We start from the raw sequence: 15041 nt of genomic DNA, 5'->3' as shown, positions 1-15041 counted from the left end.
TGCGCCAGCTGGCATTAGGTACAGAACACCATGGTGTAGTACATGAGCTTTGCTGTCAATTCGGTTCAGGTCTAGAGATGGGGAAATATACGACGTTGTTGTCGCGTAATGTCGCTGTTTAGTGCACACTGACTTTTCCCGTCCACACACCACGTCATTTACTCTTCTCTGCGTGCTTGTGCGCTTATGAACTCTTTGTGTTCCCTCTGTTGACGCTTCAAAATCGCTCTATTGACACTGCAAAATCGCTCTGTTGACGCTGCAAAATTGCTTATCATCTCCCTCCCTCCCTCCCCCCCCCCCTCTGTCTGTCTGTCTCTCTCTCTCTCTCTCTCTCTCTCTCTCTCTCTCTCTCTCTCTCTCTCTCTCTCCCCGTAGCTCTCTCCCTTTTGAAATTCGCTTCCATAGAATTGGGCACCATTGCCCGTTTGGCCTTGCGAAGTAAAATGAAAATCAACAACAACAACAACAACACCCCTACTGATATGCTGGACATCAGGGACACAGTATTATGATGCCAATAGTAACGTAGCCCGGGTGTGACGTAGCCCGGGTGTGACGTAGCCCGGGTGTGACTGATAGTCTGATACTGGTTTGGATAACAAATCCTTGGTGGTCTACCCACTACATGTACACGTAAAGTCACTTGCCCGCCACAAGCCTTTCCTGAACAGACGGAAAAGCGCATCTACTGGCGTATGATGTGATGACGTCAGTAGATGATATGACTGGCGATTGTATTGCCAGAAGAGTCCACTACCCCTTTGGCTTGTCCTGTAAGCTCCAGAGCTTATACTCTTGATATTACCAATACTAGTACATTCATTGCAGATACAATCATGTACTGTATCAAGATTAGAATAGTGTCTGTGCTGGTACATACACTGATGGATCTCATGGTCATTCAAAGATTCTCAGGCAGGCTATCTGTACAGCATTCTCTAGCTGCTCCACATCCAGATCGACATGGTCAGTGATCCGGTTGAGAGGGTGCTGAATCAGGCACTGGTACATTGTACGTGCAGATCTGGTTGAAATAACTGGGTTGTGATTTGCCCGGCTGTATGACTCTGAGCGTACTTCACCTACATGATTGTGCACTTGTAAAGCCAAACCAGGGTAGAAGACCAGGCTCAGAAGAATCTGAAGAAAAGTCCTTTCAAAGATTCAACTCAAGGCTTCTGATCCGGGACACTGTAGTTGTGGGCAATCATTACATGTACATGTAGTAACAAGCACTTCGTTCAAAAACCTTACAAACACTCAGTGCTATAACGCTAGATGAAAGGTAACGGCCAGACAAGTCTTTACACATACACGTGTGTATGCTATAGGGTTTGATATTTTGACGGAATTGTTTGGTGCGGATTCAAGCCAGTGGCAACGCCCAACGGATGTCTCTTTAAAGCATGCCTGCTGTCGATACAATGTGTGCAAGGGTACCACGGTAGGTAGCGCTGATTTTCACTGTCAGCCATGAGTCACTGTCATGGCTGGCACTGGCAGACGTGCACGGGCGCCGCGGGTGTTAGGTATAAAGTCTGTGACTTCTCATGTTACTACAAATTACAATAGTACATCAACCGGAACTGTAGAAGGAAACTGTTAGGGACGTAGCCGAGGCAAGCCAGGAAACCAGCCGTGCACATGTATACACACTGATATGGACCAACTAGCAAGTAGATCTACATAGTCATTGTGTGTATTACATGTAAGCTCTGGTAGGATACATGACTGCACTATTGGTACTAGCTGCTGTACATGTACATGTACATAATGACGATAGTAATTACAGTTACGATAATACAGTTACATGTACAATTCGCTTGGGCAAGGCGCTCTCGTCTACTGTAGATCTACTCTTGAGAAGTCGTGGAACTTTATAGTCCTGTGTGGACAAAACTGCGTGGCTTATGGCATGTGCGTAAAATAACTCTTATGGAGTTATGAAGCTACACAAGAGAGATTGAAAGCTTTGTCACAACTCTGAGTTTCACGTATTACTACGATCATCATTCATCAGGCAACTGCATCCTTCTTGCATTTAAATGCAGTTTACAGGGTTATGGGCCGTTACACGCCCGATTGGTTGAGAGACTCACCTACTCTCCCCTGACTTACTTGTGAGGTCTGCATTTGCCACTATTGCACTAAGGTGTACAAGGCATAGGCATAGTGGTGGCCTGCGGAAGCGAAGGCTAGTTTGTGTGTTTCTGAACATTCAAGCGATGCCAACGCGAATCCCGCGAATTATTATTATTATTATTATCAGGCAACTTGAAATAAAGCTATGATACTGGATAGTGCGGCGGAAAAAATACTGGATAGTGCATGATTGTACACAAAATGTACGATCATGTAAATAGTACATCATTACATGTAATGCTGTTCCATTTGCTAAAGACGTGGGCGACTTATCGCTAGTACAGTACTGTCACGTCAGTAGTAGACTGTTCACACGACAGTCTTTATTGTAATCTCTGTGGCCAGGTGTCGGTAGATCTCCTCTGTAAAATTAGACTAATCTGTGAGCCTTGCAAGACTCCAACTTCCAAGAGAGATTCCTGCATACAGCTCAATGGCTGTACGCCCTTATGAATTGTTCATGATTGTAGAGACCAACACAAGGTAGGGATGGTGCTTGTTGTGGTCTCTCCAGTGTCGAGTCTACCATGTCAGATGCCTTTTCAAGGCTTTTGCGGTGGTTTGTTTGTCACCAAAATGTCATAGTCGAGTGACTTCTAACGCGTGCAGGTAACTCGGCGTGATTGTGGCATGCAACATGTCGAGAGTGTGCTGCAGTCACGCTGCACGGGGCTAGGGGCAGGGTTTCCGCTGATTGTGTTCTCCTGAATGAGTTTGCTTACAACGCATCCTGGGGTGCATCCGGAGCACCTAAGGCTAAAGCTGTGTTCACAACTGGCGCGTGGACGCGGTGCGCTTGCGGTTCATGCGCGTCCAAACCAGCGCTCAGCCTTTCACAAAAAACAGCAATCCGAGTCGTATTTAGCGCGTGCGACACCTTCGAGTACTAATTTTTTGACCCCGCCAGTCAAAGTGACTGGCATGTACGCTGATACGTGCCTGATACGCGCTGAAAATTCCAACATGTTGGAAGTTCCATTTCGGCGCGTTTCCATACGCATGGCGCCCCAAAAGCCAGCAAAAATACGCACAAACGCGTGGTTTCACGCGTACACGCGCCAGTTGTGAACACAGCTTTAGTCCTTCCTCGACCTCAGTCAGATGCACTGGTGCTATGCATTTCTTGTAGTTGTAAGTCTTGTACTTGTACTTGTAGACCCTGCACTACAGTACAGTAGTAGCAAGAGTATAGCCCAGGTAAAAAAGGGCCCAGGGCCGGGGGTTACTCTTGCCGTCTTGGTAATCATGGTAATGGTAGTACTGTCAGTAGTAGATCTACTACTAGTACTAGTACATGACTACATGACTGTACGTCTTACTTGCCAGCATGCACGGCAGCAGCGATCAGCTGTTCGACTGAACTTCTGAAGACAACTAACTAATGCTTCTTGCTACGGTTCAACTACTGGTTCAGTGAACACTGGTGACATCGGTTCGGGATCCATCTGCGGCTGGCTACAGACTCATCAATCAGTACAGAGTCAGCATACGGCCGTTAGTGATCCCACATACTTCAAAGAAGTAATCATTAGCACACTGTCTGTCTGCAGCTGAGCGAAAGACGGTTTTCAGGTGAACCAATGACGGTGAATGCCGTCGACTTCACTGCACCCGCGATATTTTGCCCACCAAAGACAGAAAGTAGGTGTTCTCCGCTAGCTGTGGAGCCTTGGGTTTCGCTGACCTACTCGACGAGTTGAACTTGAAGCGGCACCCATTGACCAAGTCCGTTTTCGCTTTCCTTGGCTGAGTTTTCTTGTCTTTGTTGCGCCCTGCGGGCGGACAGCAGAGATCTGCGCGCTCACGCATCCCTCCATATTTGCTGAGAGAATGTCGGAGCTGCACTTGATGCGCCCGTCGGTCAAATCAGCAGTATGTAGCGTGTAGCTGACCGACATTGGCAATACCGGCGAGTTAGACCGACCGGCTTGCGCTCTGGAAAACGGGTCGGTGACTTCAGTACGGGAGCGGATCGGGGCAGGCTGACCTCCGGAGCTCCTCGTGCTGGACCACGAAGTACATGACCTGTCACAGCAACACGGTTGTCTGAGAGAGCCAGTTGTGTGGACACTGCGCGGTGGCTGCCCTCCTTGGAGAGCAAAAATGGAAGCGCTGAGCGACGAATCAAGCATGACAGCTGCGGACGAAGCGCAGAACCTTGAGCAGTGCGTGGATGTGGTTGTTGAGATCGAGGGGGGAGATTCAACAGCACGACCGTCGCCTGACTGTGCGTCCGAGTGGCCCGAACTGCCCGTGGAGGACATAGAGCTAGACAAACCAGCCGTTACTAGCGCACAACCAGTGTGCGCTGGCGAGCAACTGTGCGGCAAGGCGTACTTGAACGTGTTCAACGATGACTATCTCCGCGATACCGAGGTGCGCGTGCACGTGGAGTTGGAGGGAGACTCATGGTGTTGTCCTCGCCTTGTTCAGTCCAAGCCCACACCTGGACAGCAGCAACAACAGCAGCAACACACTGTGAATGTCGTAGCTACAGCACCAAGACGGCAATTATCTAGAGAATCATTGAACAAGGTCACGTCAGTCACATTCGAGGATGACGACTATCCGAAAACATTCCACTTCTTGAAACGAACGTCAGTGTGGCCGAAAAGGGAGCGTGGCTCAGTGTACTCCTCCACTGGCATGTTTTCCAACCGATTGTTGAAGAATAACTTGGTGAAAGAAGGCCTTGGGTTGATTGCGAGCCCTGTCGCATCACCATCACTTGAAGAGAAACAACACATTGCTGACCCGCTGTTGTTATCTGCAACAAAAGACACCCCAGTAAGTGTAGTGAGTGAGGGCAAACCGCATGAGATAGAGACTAGCACAGCGGAGCTACAGCCATCAGACAGCAGCACAGCCGACCGCGTGACGTTTGGTGACGGAACTCTCCTTGGCATTGGCCGGCACGTATGGAGGTTCAAACTCGCTCTTCCAGCCACCCTGTGCAGCTCTGCTGAGGTGACCTGTGCCGATGGTATGGGCGGGGTGAGGTATCGTCTGAGGACCGTCATGACGATATGTCGTCATGACGGTGCCATCACAAGGATGTCGCCGTGGACACCAGTTACCGTAGAGCAGATTCTGAATGTCCCGGCCTGTCAGTATCAGGTAAGATGTTTGTGTGTGTGTGTGTGTGTGTGTGTGTGTTTGTGTGTGTGTGTGTGTGTGTGTTTGTGTGTGGGTGCGTGTAGGGATTCACTGACCAGAAAAAGCCACTTCATAGCTGTGTGGTGTAGACCAGGCTAAATAGTGGCGGTCAATTCTTCAGCCTTGCAAGCTGTTGAATGATGCAATCCCAGCACAAGCTGCTATGGCTTGAAGCCTTCTGCTGTAGCATCGCTATCATCGCCTCCGGCGATGGGCGTCAAATGGTGTGTGTGTGTGTATACGTGCCACTGTACAACTGCAGCCGTGGTCAAAGAAATCCGACCTGTGAGTCAGAAGTAGCACCGCGTTTCCATTTCAATTACATCATGCACCATTCAAAACCGATCCGTGGGCCGGATGCACGCCTTGGCGCTTCTTTCCGCTCACGGATTGGATTTCTTTGGCCACGACAGTATGTTCTTATTATGTCGCACTGGCACCAGCTGCACTGAGGTACCACCCTAGTGTAGCATGTACCACCCTAGTGTATCATGTATGCCCAGTGCAAGAGAGTTCACAAGTCTGCAGGTGTAGTAGATGTTCACCCCGGGTGACTGGTTTTCTATAGGAATGATAGTGGGCAACATCTGAACGAAACAGATCAAGACGTGCACTTGTTGTTAACCACTCAATCCACATTACACGTACTGGCGAAGCCATGTCAACCAACCCCCAAGGCCCGCCGGGTACCCACACATACAGGCACAGCCATGAATTATAATGTTTTACAGATTTCCGGCCAGTTGCACCGACCTTTCCGCACCCGTCAGGATGTCCAGGGTACCCCAGTGAGCCAGCAGCAAGAAAAAAAAGATGCAGCTCCCAACACGTCATTGCAGTGTGAGAGAAACACAGGCTGCATGGAGCGTGAGAGAAACACAGGCTCTCCGCATAAAATTAACGAAAGAAAACACTCTGTACTACTGACGTACCAAAATGCATCTTAGTTTTCATTTGAAGTAATTGTAACAGTTACAGTCAGGTGTAGTGCAGTCATATCCCAGGTCATGTCGACGTACAGGCATACAATGTAGTATCATATAGCTTTTATAAGTCATATCCAAGGCCAAGTTGGTGGGCACAGTACTTTTAAGTACTTTATATGCAACTTTAAAAAATCCAATATGGAAGACTGTATGAACTAGTAAATATCTTGGTGATCATCTGTCAAAGAAGGTGTTCCACTAAACGAAACATGAACACTTGAGAATTTGAGATTGTGTTGTTTGGTCAACAAGTAGTGAGTTCCACTGGCAACACACTCTGGCCTGCTCCAGGCCAGTCTGTCCCTGTCACTGATACTGTATATGATCAGCGGTGGACAGAGAAATTCCACTTTCCGTCTACGGCTATGCAAACTACCAGTCGACGAGCGGTGACTGTGGCCGTGTGGTATTGTATGAGCTGAGCCGTGGGTTCTTGGCCTGCGGCGGGGACTACTGCGGGGACTACTGCGGGTTCTTGGCCTGCGGGGACTACTGGGCAGTCTGGTTGTTACCCTGCTGTAGCATGATGCACGTCAGCGCCTCGGTGATAGTACCAAACGTAGGCCGACGTGTGAACTCACCCGTCCAACACAATGTGATCAGCTCGCGGAGATCTAGTGGCCACGTCGGAGGCATTAACATCCGCTTGCCAGCTTGAACGAAAGCAATAACCTGGACAGAAAAGGAACAACACAGAAATTACGAGGGACGTCAATTTTCAATACGCAATCCATGTGCAATGCTGAGTAGATGCAGGGTGTCTTACACCTAGTGCATGGTCTACTATTTTAGGTAAGTTATCAGAGTTTAGCATCCAGCCTCACTGGCTATCCTACGGCAACTGAGCTCTCCAGTACACACCCAAGTGTAGAACTGAAGGTAAATGGAGAGCTTGTTAAATTGTCTGAGCACTGATATGACAGCTTGAAGCGTGCAGACCGCCGCCTCTCCAAAGAATCTCACCACCTATCAGGTTCATTGTATTCAAATCATGTCCGGTTGTTAAGTAACAGTTACCATGGTTACCTCTCTGGTGTAGCGTAGCTCGTTGTAGGGAAGCTGCCCGGTACATTGTGCAAGCTCCCACATGGTGACGGCGAAGGCAAACACGTCACAGGCCACACGATGCCCGGGCGGGTGCGGACGCAATCTGCGCGGCGACACAGCGATGAGTCGACCGTGGTGGTTGCGAAGCGTGTTTGGCGCCTGGGCTGTTGTAGGCTCAGTTTGTGCCGCCGATGGTGAACTCGTACTGCTGCGAGCCGTCAGGTTTGTTATGTACTGGTAGCACTCTGGAGCTGTCCAGCGAATAGAACCGGGGTCATCGGCCTGGTGAATATCTGTCAGAATGAGATCAGTTGCATACCACAGGAAATGACATCCATTGTCAGTGTTCTGGGTGAGTGGTATGTCTATATGTGCCAGACTTCAAAAGCATATGCAGTACTGTACAGAACCCCCGATGCATCACTGTGCCGCATGGATGACATCACTGCGCCGCATGGATGACGGCATGTACTAACAGACTGTGGATGGAATCATGCAGTGGAGGTTTGAACCTACCAAAGTTTTAAAAATCCAGGTTTGCACAGAGGTGCAGTGTGAATATCAGGTCACAGTGGCACCATCTCAGGCTACTCAGAGTTCTGTTTGAAAGCAATCATAAGAAGACTATGATTGTCTGGAATGTACAGTGGACTGCATCCTACAAAGGGATGTCCTTTGACCATGACCTCGGTGGGAAAGTAGTGTACGCGTGGCCAGCACAACGAATGCAATGATAGCCGCAATGATATGGAGTGAGATGTGATGGATAGTGGATATGGGCTGGTGTTGACATGGACACTATGCAGTTTTTCACAAGCCAAGCTCCCCTTGGTGCAGCCAAACACATGCAATCGTGACATGTACGTGTCTTACTGAGGATATCGGGTGGCAGCAGTCGATCCCAGCCTGTAGCACAGATCACTACTCGTTTCATGACCGGGTTGAGATAGAGGTTGGTGAGTCGCAGGTTTCCATGGTTGACTCCGTAGCTGTGCAGCGCCGATAGTCCCTGTGATACTTGTAGTAACTAGACATGGAGCACACACATATGGAAACCTACGCCGAGTGATTGCCATGCCATCCTTAGGGGTAACTGCTATCCTATGTTTACTATCACATCATTATGTACACATTTAACGGGGGGAGGGGGTATGAACACCATGCAGCACTATCGTGTTAGCACCATTGGTGTTAAACCTTGTTGCTCTGATTATATCAGCTGGAACGAACCTACAGCATACACTTGGTAGCGTAGCACAATTTCAGTCATTCTGTTTCCTCATCTATCCTGGCCGGATTGTTGTAGAAAGCAATAATGTTGCTAAGCTTGATCCGGCCCTGTGCCGGGGCACTACCGGCACAACTCACCATGTTCATTTTCTCTGCCCATGACCAGTGTGCTTGTCCAGCCTTGATGAGCTGGTGCACTGACGTACAGTTCGGCATGGCACTTGTTATGATCTTCAAGTGTGGCTCCAGCTGCATTGCCACTAGCTCTTGGATGTGCGCTCGGAAGTTACTACCAGCACTGCCGCCGCTGCTGCTGCTGCTGCTTTCACTGGCCGTGCCACTGCCTGTCTTGGTCTTGCGAGGAGATGGCGAGGACAAGTGCCTGATCTCTTCAGCATGCCGCGGAGCAGAGGATTTTCCTGGTGCTTTGGCCGTGTGTGATGTTGAGTAGTGATGGTTGATTTTGGATACAACTTTCCTGTACATAGTGCAGATACAATCATTATATCCATACACAGTCTTGCTAGCGCAATACCAGGATGTTTAGTCAAAGTAAATCCCCGACCACGCCGCCAGCCTATTGTGGCTATTGAAACAGGTGGTGTCTGAAACCAGGTTGACCCCTGGAAACTCGACACATGCATGGTCAAAGAAAAACGGTGGTCATGCAAGCCAGATTATCGCTGAAACTAGTTTGTCACTCCACTATGCAGGCTTCACTTTGTCTGTATAAGCAAGAATAGTGTCAGACTCGGCAACTGTGTGATCACCTGGCGAATGCCAATCCGCAGCAAACTTCAAGTGATTCGCACAGACTTTTAAATGAATGGCATGCCCAGTGTACACGGGTGATACCTTAGGCTTAGTGCTGTGTTGATCAGTCCACCGAGAGCGTGCTGTCGTATGTTCAGATGCTCTGGATCAATCTCCAGGCAAGCTACATCCACATGGGCACTTAACCACCGCGCTGGGTAGATTCTGCCGATGGCGCTTTCCCGCGGACAACTAAAACAAACACAGTACAGAAGCACGAGATCTGATGCACCAAACATTCCACGCTCGGTTAGCATTAGCTGGAAGTGCAACCACTTTGTGTGAACAACGGTCCCCCATTCTCAAAGATTGGTGTGGTGTGAATTCTTCTTGTGCTAATCTTTGTCCACCTGTCAAGTAGTTATACCAGCTGATGAGACTAAGGAGTGGTGCCGTTCGGGATATTCATGCAACCGTGCCAGTTTGTTGACTGAATTGCGGCTTTGTAGAGTGCATGACTTTGTGCAGGTGCGTAGCCGGCATGGGGCACGGGGGGCACGTTCACCCCCCCCCCCCCAAATTTCGACCTAGGTTCAGCATGCACATAATAACCATGGATGTCATGCACCTGCCATCCTACACGTATGCGGCCGTGCACATTCCCTAAAAGGGGGACCAGCTACGTCCCTGACATGGTGTACCTTTTGTCAATGATGATGTCTTTCTCCAAGGCTAGCATGTTATATAGCTCCAGTTTATCACGCGCCGACACCAAGTTGTCCAGCTCATCGATGTCCTCCTCATTCTCCGGCGTGTGAGTGAAGCGATGCAGCAATGTGGGTGATGGGTGGCCGCCGCCGTCCACTCCCTGCCCTGCTCCGGGGCCAGCGCTGGCGATCACACTGATCACCTCTGACGGTGCAGTGCTCCTGGCAGGACCGGCCGTCTCACTCAGCGCCGCGGCCATGACAAGCTCAGTTGTGATAGGTCCTGTGTAGACAATGATGGAACAGAGCAGACACTGCAGAATTACTTGTACTGCATTTCACTAGATGCCCCCCCCCCCCCCCCCCCCTACTCCAAGCAAGAACCATTACTTTATAATTTAGATAATGATAATAATTATCTCTGAGGAGTACGGTAGGTTCTACAGTGTAATGTAAGTACTTTTGCCACAAGTACAACAGTCAGTACAACTAGGCTGTTGAGCATGCTCAGCGATCTAGTGCACATGGAATCCCCTAAGGGAAAAAATATCCTTCTTTGATCTGGAATGAATGGACTAGTACTATGCCTATGGCTATGGTTCCTGACGCTCATGCAAACACTACAACGCGGGCCTCATTCTTACTTCACACAAAGAGGAGAACTTGTTTTTTTTGGGATCGTTCGTTTCTCTGCTCAGAGTAGTCACCATGGTCACTGCAGTGGGGTACAAGTGTCCTTGCCATGCATCGTCTAAACGCTAAAACCTCATTGCACCTGCTCGGTGGTGGAGCTGGAAGATTACCATGATTACTTACCGCGCTAACTCGCTGCTTGTTTGTTGAGACTGCGCAGTGAGGCTAACCACTATCGCTATGTCCAGGGCGGCACACTAACTAATTACTTCCCCGAGCTGATTGGAGTGCTGAAACAGCTGCTGGTGTCCGCTGGTTAGGATGAACTACCGGACTTGCTGCTGGGGTAATCCAAGTTGTGCAATATAAAATCCGTGTGTATTCGCTTTGGGACGCTGGTCTATGGCCGAATTCGACCTTGTGCAACCACGATCTTGCTATTGAGGGCCCTCGCCACATGCAAGTAGCTTCTCCTTCTAGAGGGCGCTGTCTTCACCAGCCACAATGTGTTTCTGCAACTCAACTTTCCTACGAACTACGTGAATGATTACAAGTATTTCGTTGTTCGTGCATTGGAAGTCGCCTGGCCAGCGCGTGCATTGTGTAGACTAGTAATAGTGCGTCTGCAATCTGGTACATGTAGTGGTATCGGATCGGCTGTCAACTGCATGCCCATCCGGAAAATCCCGGTCGCGACAGCATGCCCAGAGGTCGCGTACCCGAAGCCAACATCGCTCAGTTTGGTTCGAGAGTGTCATGGGTACAACAATTATGGCTGTTATGACCGTTATGAGATACTGGCACAATCTGCTAAAACTAAGCCGAGTCCGTGTTACTTGAGCCTTGAGTTGAGGACTTGTATGTAGCGGCATGAAGCTTGCTTGGCCTGCCTTTTAAAATGCCTAAAGCATGTGATGGGAAGCCGGGTCTTGTCCAAGCCATGAGCAAACCATTAGAGTGCAGGTTTAGACTATTGTATACCAGTAAACAGCATACGTGTACAGTCAGACCTCGCTTAACCGCACACATCCGTTTCCCACAAAAATATCCGGATAGGCGAGGGAACCGGATAACTGAACACCGATTATGTTGGATGCATCACGTATGCTGTAAATCTGTAACCAGCTATTTTCTTCCGGATGGCGAGGGATCCGGATAAAAGAGGACCGGATGAGCGAGGTCTGACTGTGCTAGGATAACACGCATGCCTCAGCCTGCTGAGGGAGGGACGACAGGGCTTCTTGCTTTCTTCTTAGGGATGATATGATGTAGCACTGAGACGTACAAAAAGTTTGAGTTGAAGATAGGTGAACGTGCCGTGCCGGTTTTGAATGAAGTGTTTTGACTGTTGCCTGTACAAGAGGCGGTTTGAGTTTTTTCTAAAAGTTGAAGATGGGTTGGGACTTAAACCCACAACTTCATGGTCAGCAGACAGCATTCAAAACCACAAGGCCAAAAAGGCAAAGATAAATCGTGGGCTTTTGATAAAAAGCACTACTGGCTTCAGGGTAAATTGTAGAACCATTGGAAAAGGCCAGAAGCCTCGCCAAAATTCTTACTCAACGGCCGGTCCGATTGTTCAGAAACCTTCACAGAACAATTTGCCATGCCCTAACAAGCCCTTCTATGTACTTTATTGTCCAAATTTCCCCATCATGATCTTCATACTTATAAAATGACTAAAACCTGATTGTTTGAAAATGTTTTTGAAATGGACTGTAGGTGTCCATTTCACCATGTTGATGTATTACCTTTAGTTGGTATCTTCTGTTGGCTCAGCTCTATGTGTGTCTCATGTTTACAGGTACCCAGAGAACACATGCTCTGCTCAGGAGAAGTGCATCGTCAGCGACAGCTGCGCCTGCCCTGGAGCACCTTTCAGCTGAAAGCCGGCCTGGAGCGCAGTGCCTACCCGCGCGGCTCTGCGTTCGCCGTGTCAGTTCACCTGAGCCGGCCGTACGCCGGTCTCGTGCAGTGGTACGTGCAGGCAGAACTTCTGCAGCGGATTCGACTGAACCTTGGTGGCAAGTCGGTACCTTGGGAGCAGAGGCAGAGTCAGCACAATGCTATGGCCACTGGAGGGTGAGTTATACTTCACCTCTGTCACACTGCATTGTATAATTCACTACTGTGGGTGCGGAGCTCCAAGACTGTAGTTCAACAAGCATGGCTCGGAGAAGATGTCTCCTCTGTGTACTGAGATATCTCTGTTGTGCAAGTTTTATTTCTTTTCTTTTCACACATCCAGCTGCTTACTTGCAATGGGTTAACCAGCTGTTTGGCAGTACATTCTGCACAATGAACAGGGCAATCTGTGGCATGATCACGGCAGAGACCATGCACTTAGTCACAGAATATTCCGGTTTTTAATTTTGTTTGTATGATTTGGGGCCATCTCATGAGAGGAATACTGAATGGCCCTGTGTGCAGTCAAATTGCCCTGTTAATTACGCTGATTGCTTTCTGATCTCCACGAACCTTTCCAAAAGTGTACTGCATTCTATTGTATTTTCTCCAGTCTGCTCCTGCAGTTCCATAGTCTGTGTGTTGAGAAGGCTGATTGCGGTACAGCTCGGGAGTTCCGCGGCAAACTGTCGCTCTGTGCACCCCAGAACATGCTGGCAACGTTCAGGCTACCGCGCGTGGCTGTTGAATACTTTGTTGAGGTAAGGCTACTTGGTCCTTGATAGTCTGCACTGTCTTTTCCAGTATGGTCGTTACAACATACCGGGATGCCTCTGTTGGTATGATTCGCAGCAGGACTGTCCTTTAATCACTTGTGATGATCCCAACAGTACACTCAAATACTCATACTGAAGTTGTATTACCAGCATTGCATCTTTCAGAACACTGTCCGGAACCCACCGGCTGCATTCAGGGCATGGTGTTACACCGTGCATGTAGGGACTATAATTATTATGAGGGTATGCACATCATGCCCACATCCTCCTGAGAAGCATTATTGGGCATGTGGCTCATGCCCACTGTATGCTTCTTGTCTCTGTGTGTGAAAACACCTGTAGGCTGTACAATCTTCCGGGGTTGAACTCTGAATCAACCTGGGTTCATTTTACCCTGCATGTACATTGTAATCATGTGATTCGTATAACCATGCCATTTCTGCTATCGTGTAGGTGAAAGTACGCCATAACTTTGGCAACAGCAAGAGATCCATAGTCATGCCAGTCGTGATCGGGACTAATCATGACAGACTGGAGGTGAAGATGGCGACAGCCGAGACCGTCGAGGAGAGGAGCATTGACGGAGTAGCAGAGCCTGAGACCCCGATGTCAAACTCAGCGAGTACGGAGGACCTGGATGTTGACACTGGTGGCTCCGAAGCTCCACAGACAAGCGAAGTAGCAGAGCCTGAGTCCCCGATGTCAAACTCGGCGAGGACGGAGGACCTGGATGTTTACACTGGTGGCTCCAAAGCTCCGCAGACAAGCGACGTCTAGTCCATAGTGTTGCAGTGTGTTGAGGCTGGCAAGGACAGGGAGCTGTGTGGAGCAATGACTCTAGAGCTGTGTGGAGCAATGACTCTAGAGCTGTGTGGAACAATGACTCTAGAGCTGTGTGGAGCAATGACTCTAGAGCTGTGTGGAGCAATGAATCTAGAGCTGTGTGGAGCAATGACTCTAGAGCTGTGTGGAGCAATGACTCTGCTGTGTGGACCAAGGACTCTAGAGAAGTGGAGCACACTGAGTTCGCAGAACGGGTGTTGTGCAATGCACACGCATGGGCACCTCACGTCTAAATCCTTTTGGATGTCGAGAATTACGCTCCTGTGCAGGCGCTAGGCATTGGGCCAAAGGGCCCAGAGTATGTATCAGCTCATTCAAATCCACATGATATTGGATGAGGTGATCCAACTCAAGATCTGACAGAGACATTCCCTCATACACATCGAGGCCGACTGCCAAGCTCATCCAGAACAAGATGAACAATGTGCAACCTACGCTCGTATTCAATCAGAATTCCCCTTGATAGTGCATATTTGGCTTTGCAATGAGCATGGTTGGCCGATGGGTCAAGCAACATTGCCTTTCCTGCCAGCTATTAATGGACTGTTCCCATTGAGATCTGAAGCTACGTAACGTTATTAGCAGCATGTGTCATTGAACACAGCTACTGAATGCAGATCGATTTGTCACTGAGTTACCGAATTTGTTATAAATCTATGCGACGATTATTAAATAATCATTGTCCGACTGAGAAGCTACGAGTTTACAGTTAGAGACCCGTGCCAAATAGACCCATGTGCTTGTTACTACAGAGAACCTAACTGTTACTTATTTGTGTGCGCACGGGTGTGTGTGTGGGGGGGGGGGGGGGGGGGGGGAGTGGGGCTGGCTGGCAATGACCGGTTTCTTTCAGCAGTCAA

General features: G+C 49.1%; 2 protein-coding genes across 2 annotated transcripts; one reads left to right on the top strand and one right to left on the bottom strand.

The window, feature by feature from the left end:
* Positions 1-3456: 3456 nt before the first annotated feature.
* On the top strand, positions 3457-14948 carry LOC135815882 (uncharacterized). Its single transcript, XM_065329227.1, has 4 exons — positions 3457-5262; positions 12462-12739; positions 13176-13323; positions 13792-14948. Exons 1-4 carry the CDS (start codon positions 4249-4251, stop codon positions 14113-14115), a joined length of 1764 nt encoding a protein of 587 aa, XP_065185299.1. The 5' UTR covers positions 3457-4248; the 3' UTR covers positions 14116-14948.
* On the bottom strand, positions 6007-11235 carry LOC135815883 (uncharacterized). Its single transcript, XM_065329229.1, has 7 exons — positions 10841-11235; positions 10019-10307; positions 9420-9569; positions 8703-9042; positions 8208-8361; positions 7314-7627; positions 6007-6959 (listed from the first exon to the last, which is right to left on the bottom strand). Exons 2-7 carry the CDS (start codon positions 10282-10284, stop codon positions 6777-6779), a joined length of 1407 nt encoding a protein of 468 aa, XP_065185301.1. The 5' UTR covers positions 10285-10307; positions 10841-11235; the 3' UTR covers positions 6007-6776.
* Positions 14949-15041: the final 93 nt, after the last annotated feature.

The sequence above is a fragment of the Sycon ciliatum genome, chromosome 4 (genome assembly GCF_964019385.1).
Source record: "Sycon ciliatum chromosome 4, ocSycCili1.1, whole genome shotgun sequence".
Taxonomy (NCBI): domain Eukaryota; kingdom Metazoa; phylum Porifera; class Calcarea; order Leucosolenida; family Sycettidae; genus Sycon; species Sycon ciliatum.
Note: the sequence above shows the minus strand (reverse complement) of the source record. Positions and strands in the feature narration are given on the sequence as shown.

Excerpts from the sequence above, each read along its gene's own strand:
- LOC135815882 (XM_065329227.1), top strand. The coding sequence starts at position 4,249 with ATGGAAGCGCTGAGCGACGAATCAAGCATGACAGCTGCGGACGAAGCG. Across the intron at positions 12,740-13,175 it reads AATGCTATGGCCACTGGAGG|TCTGCTCCTGCAGTTCCATA; the intron begins GTGAGTTATACT and ends TATTTTCTCCAG. Across the intron at positions 13,324-13,791 it reads CTGTTGAATACTTTGTTGAG|GTGAAAGTACGCCATAACTT; the intron begins GTAAGGCTACTT and ends GCTATCGTGTAG.
- LOC135815883 (XM_065329229.1), bottom strand. The coding sequence starts at position 10,284 with ATGGCCGCGGCGCTGAGTGAGACGGCCGGTCCTGCCAGGAGCACTGCA. Across the intron at positions 7,628-8,207 it reads GCTGCCACCCGATATCCTCA|ATATTCACCAGGCCGATGAC; the intron begins GTAAGACACGTA and ends TCATTCTGACAG. Across the intron at positions 6,960-7,313 it reads AGCTACGCTACACCAGAGAG|GTTATTGCTTTCGTTCAAGC; the intron begins GTAACCATGGTA and ends TTTTCTGTCCAG.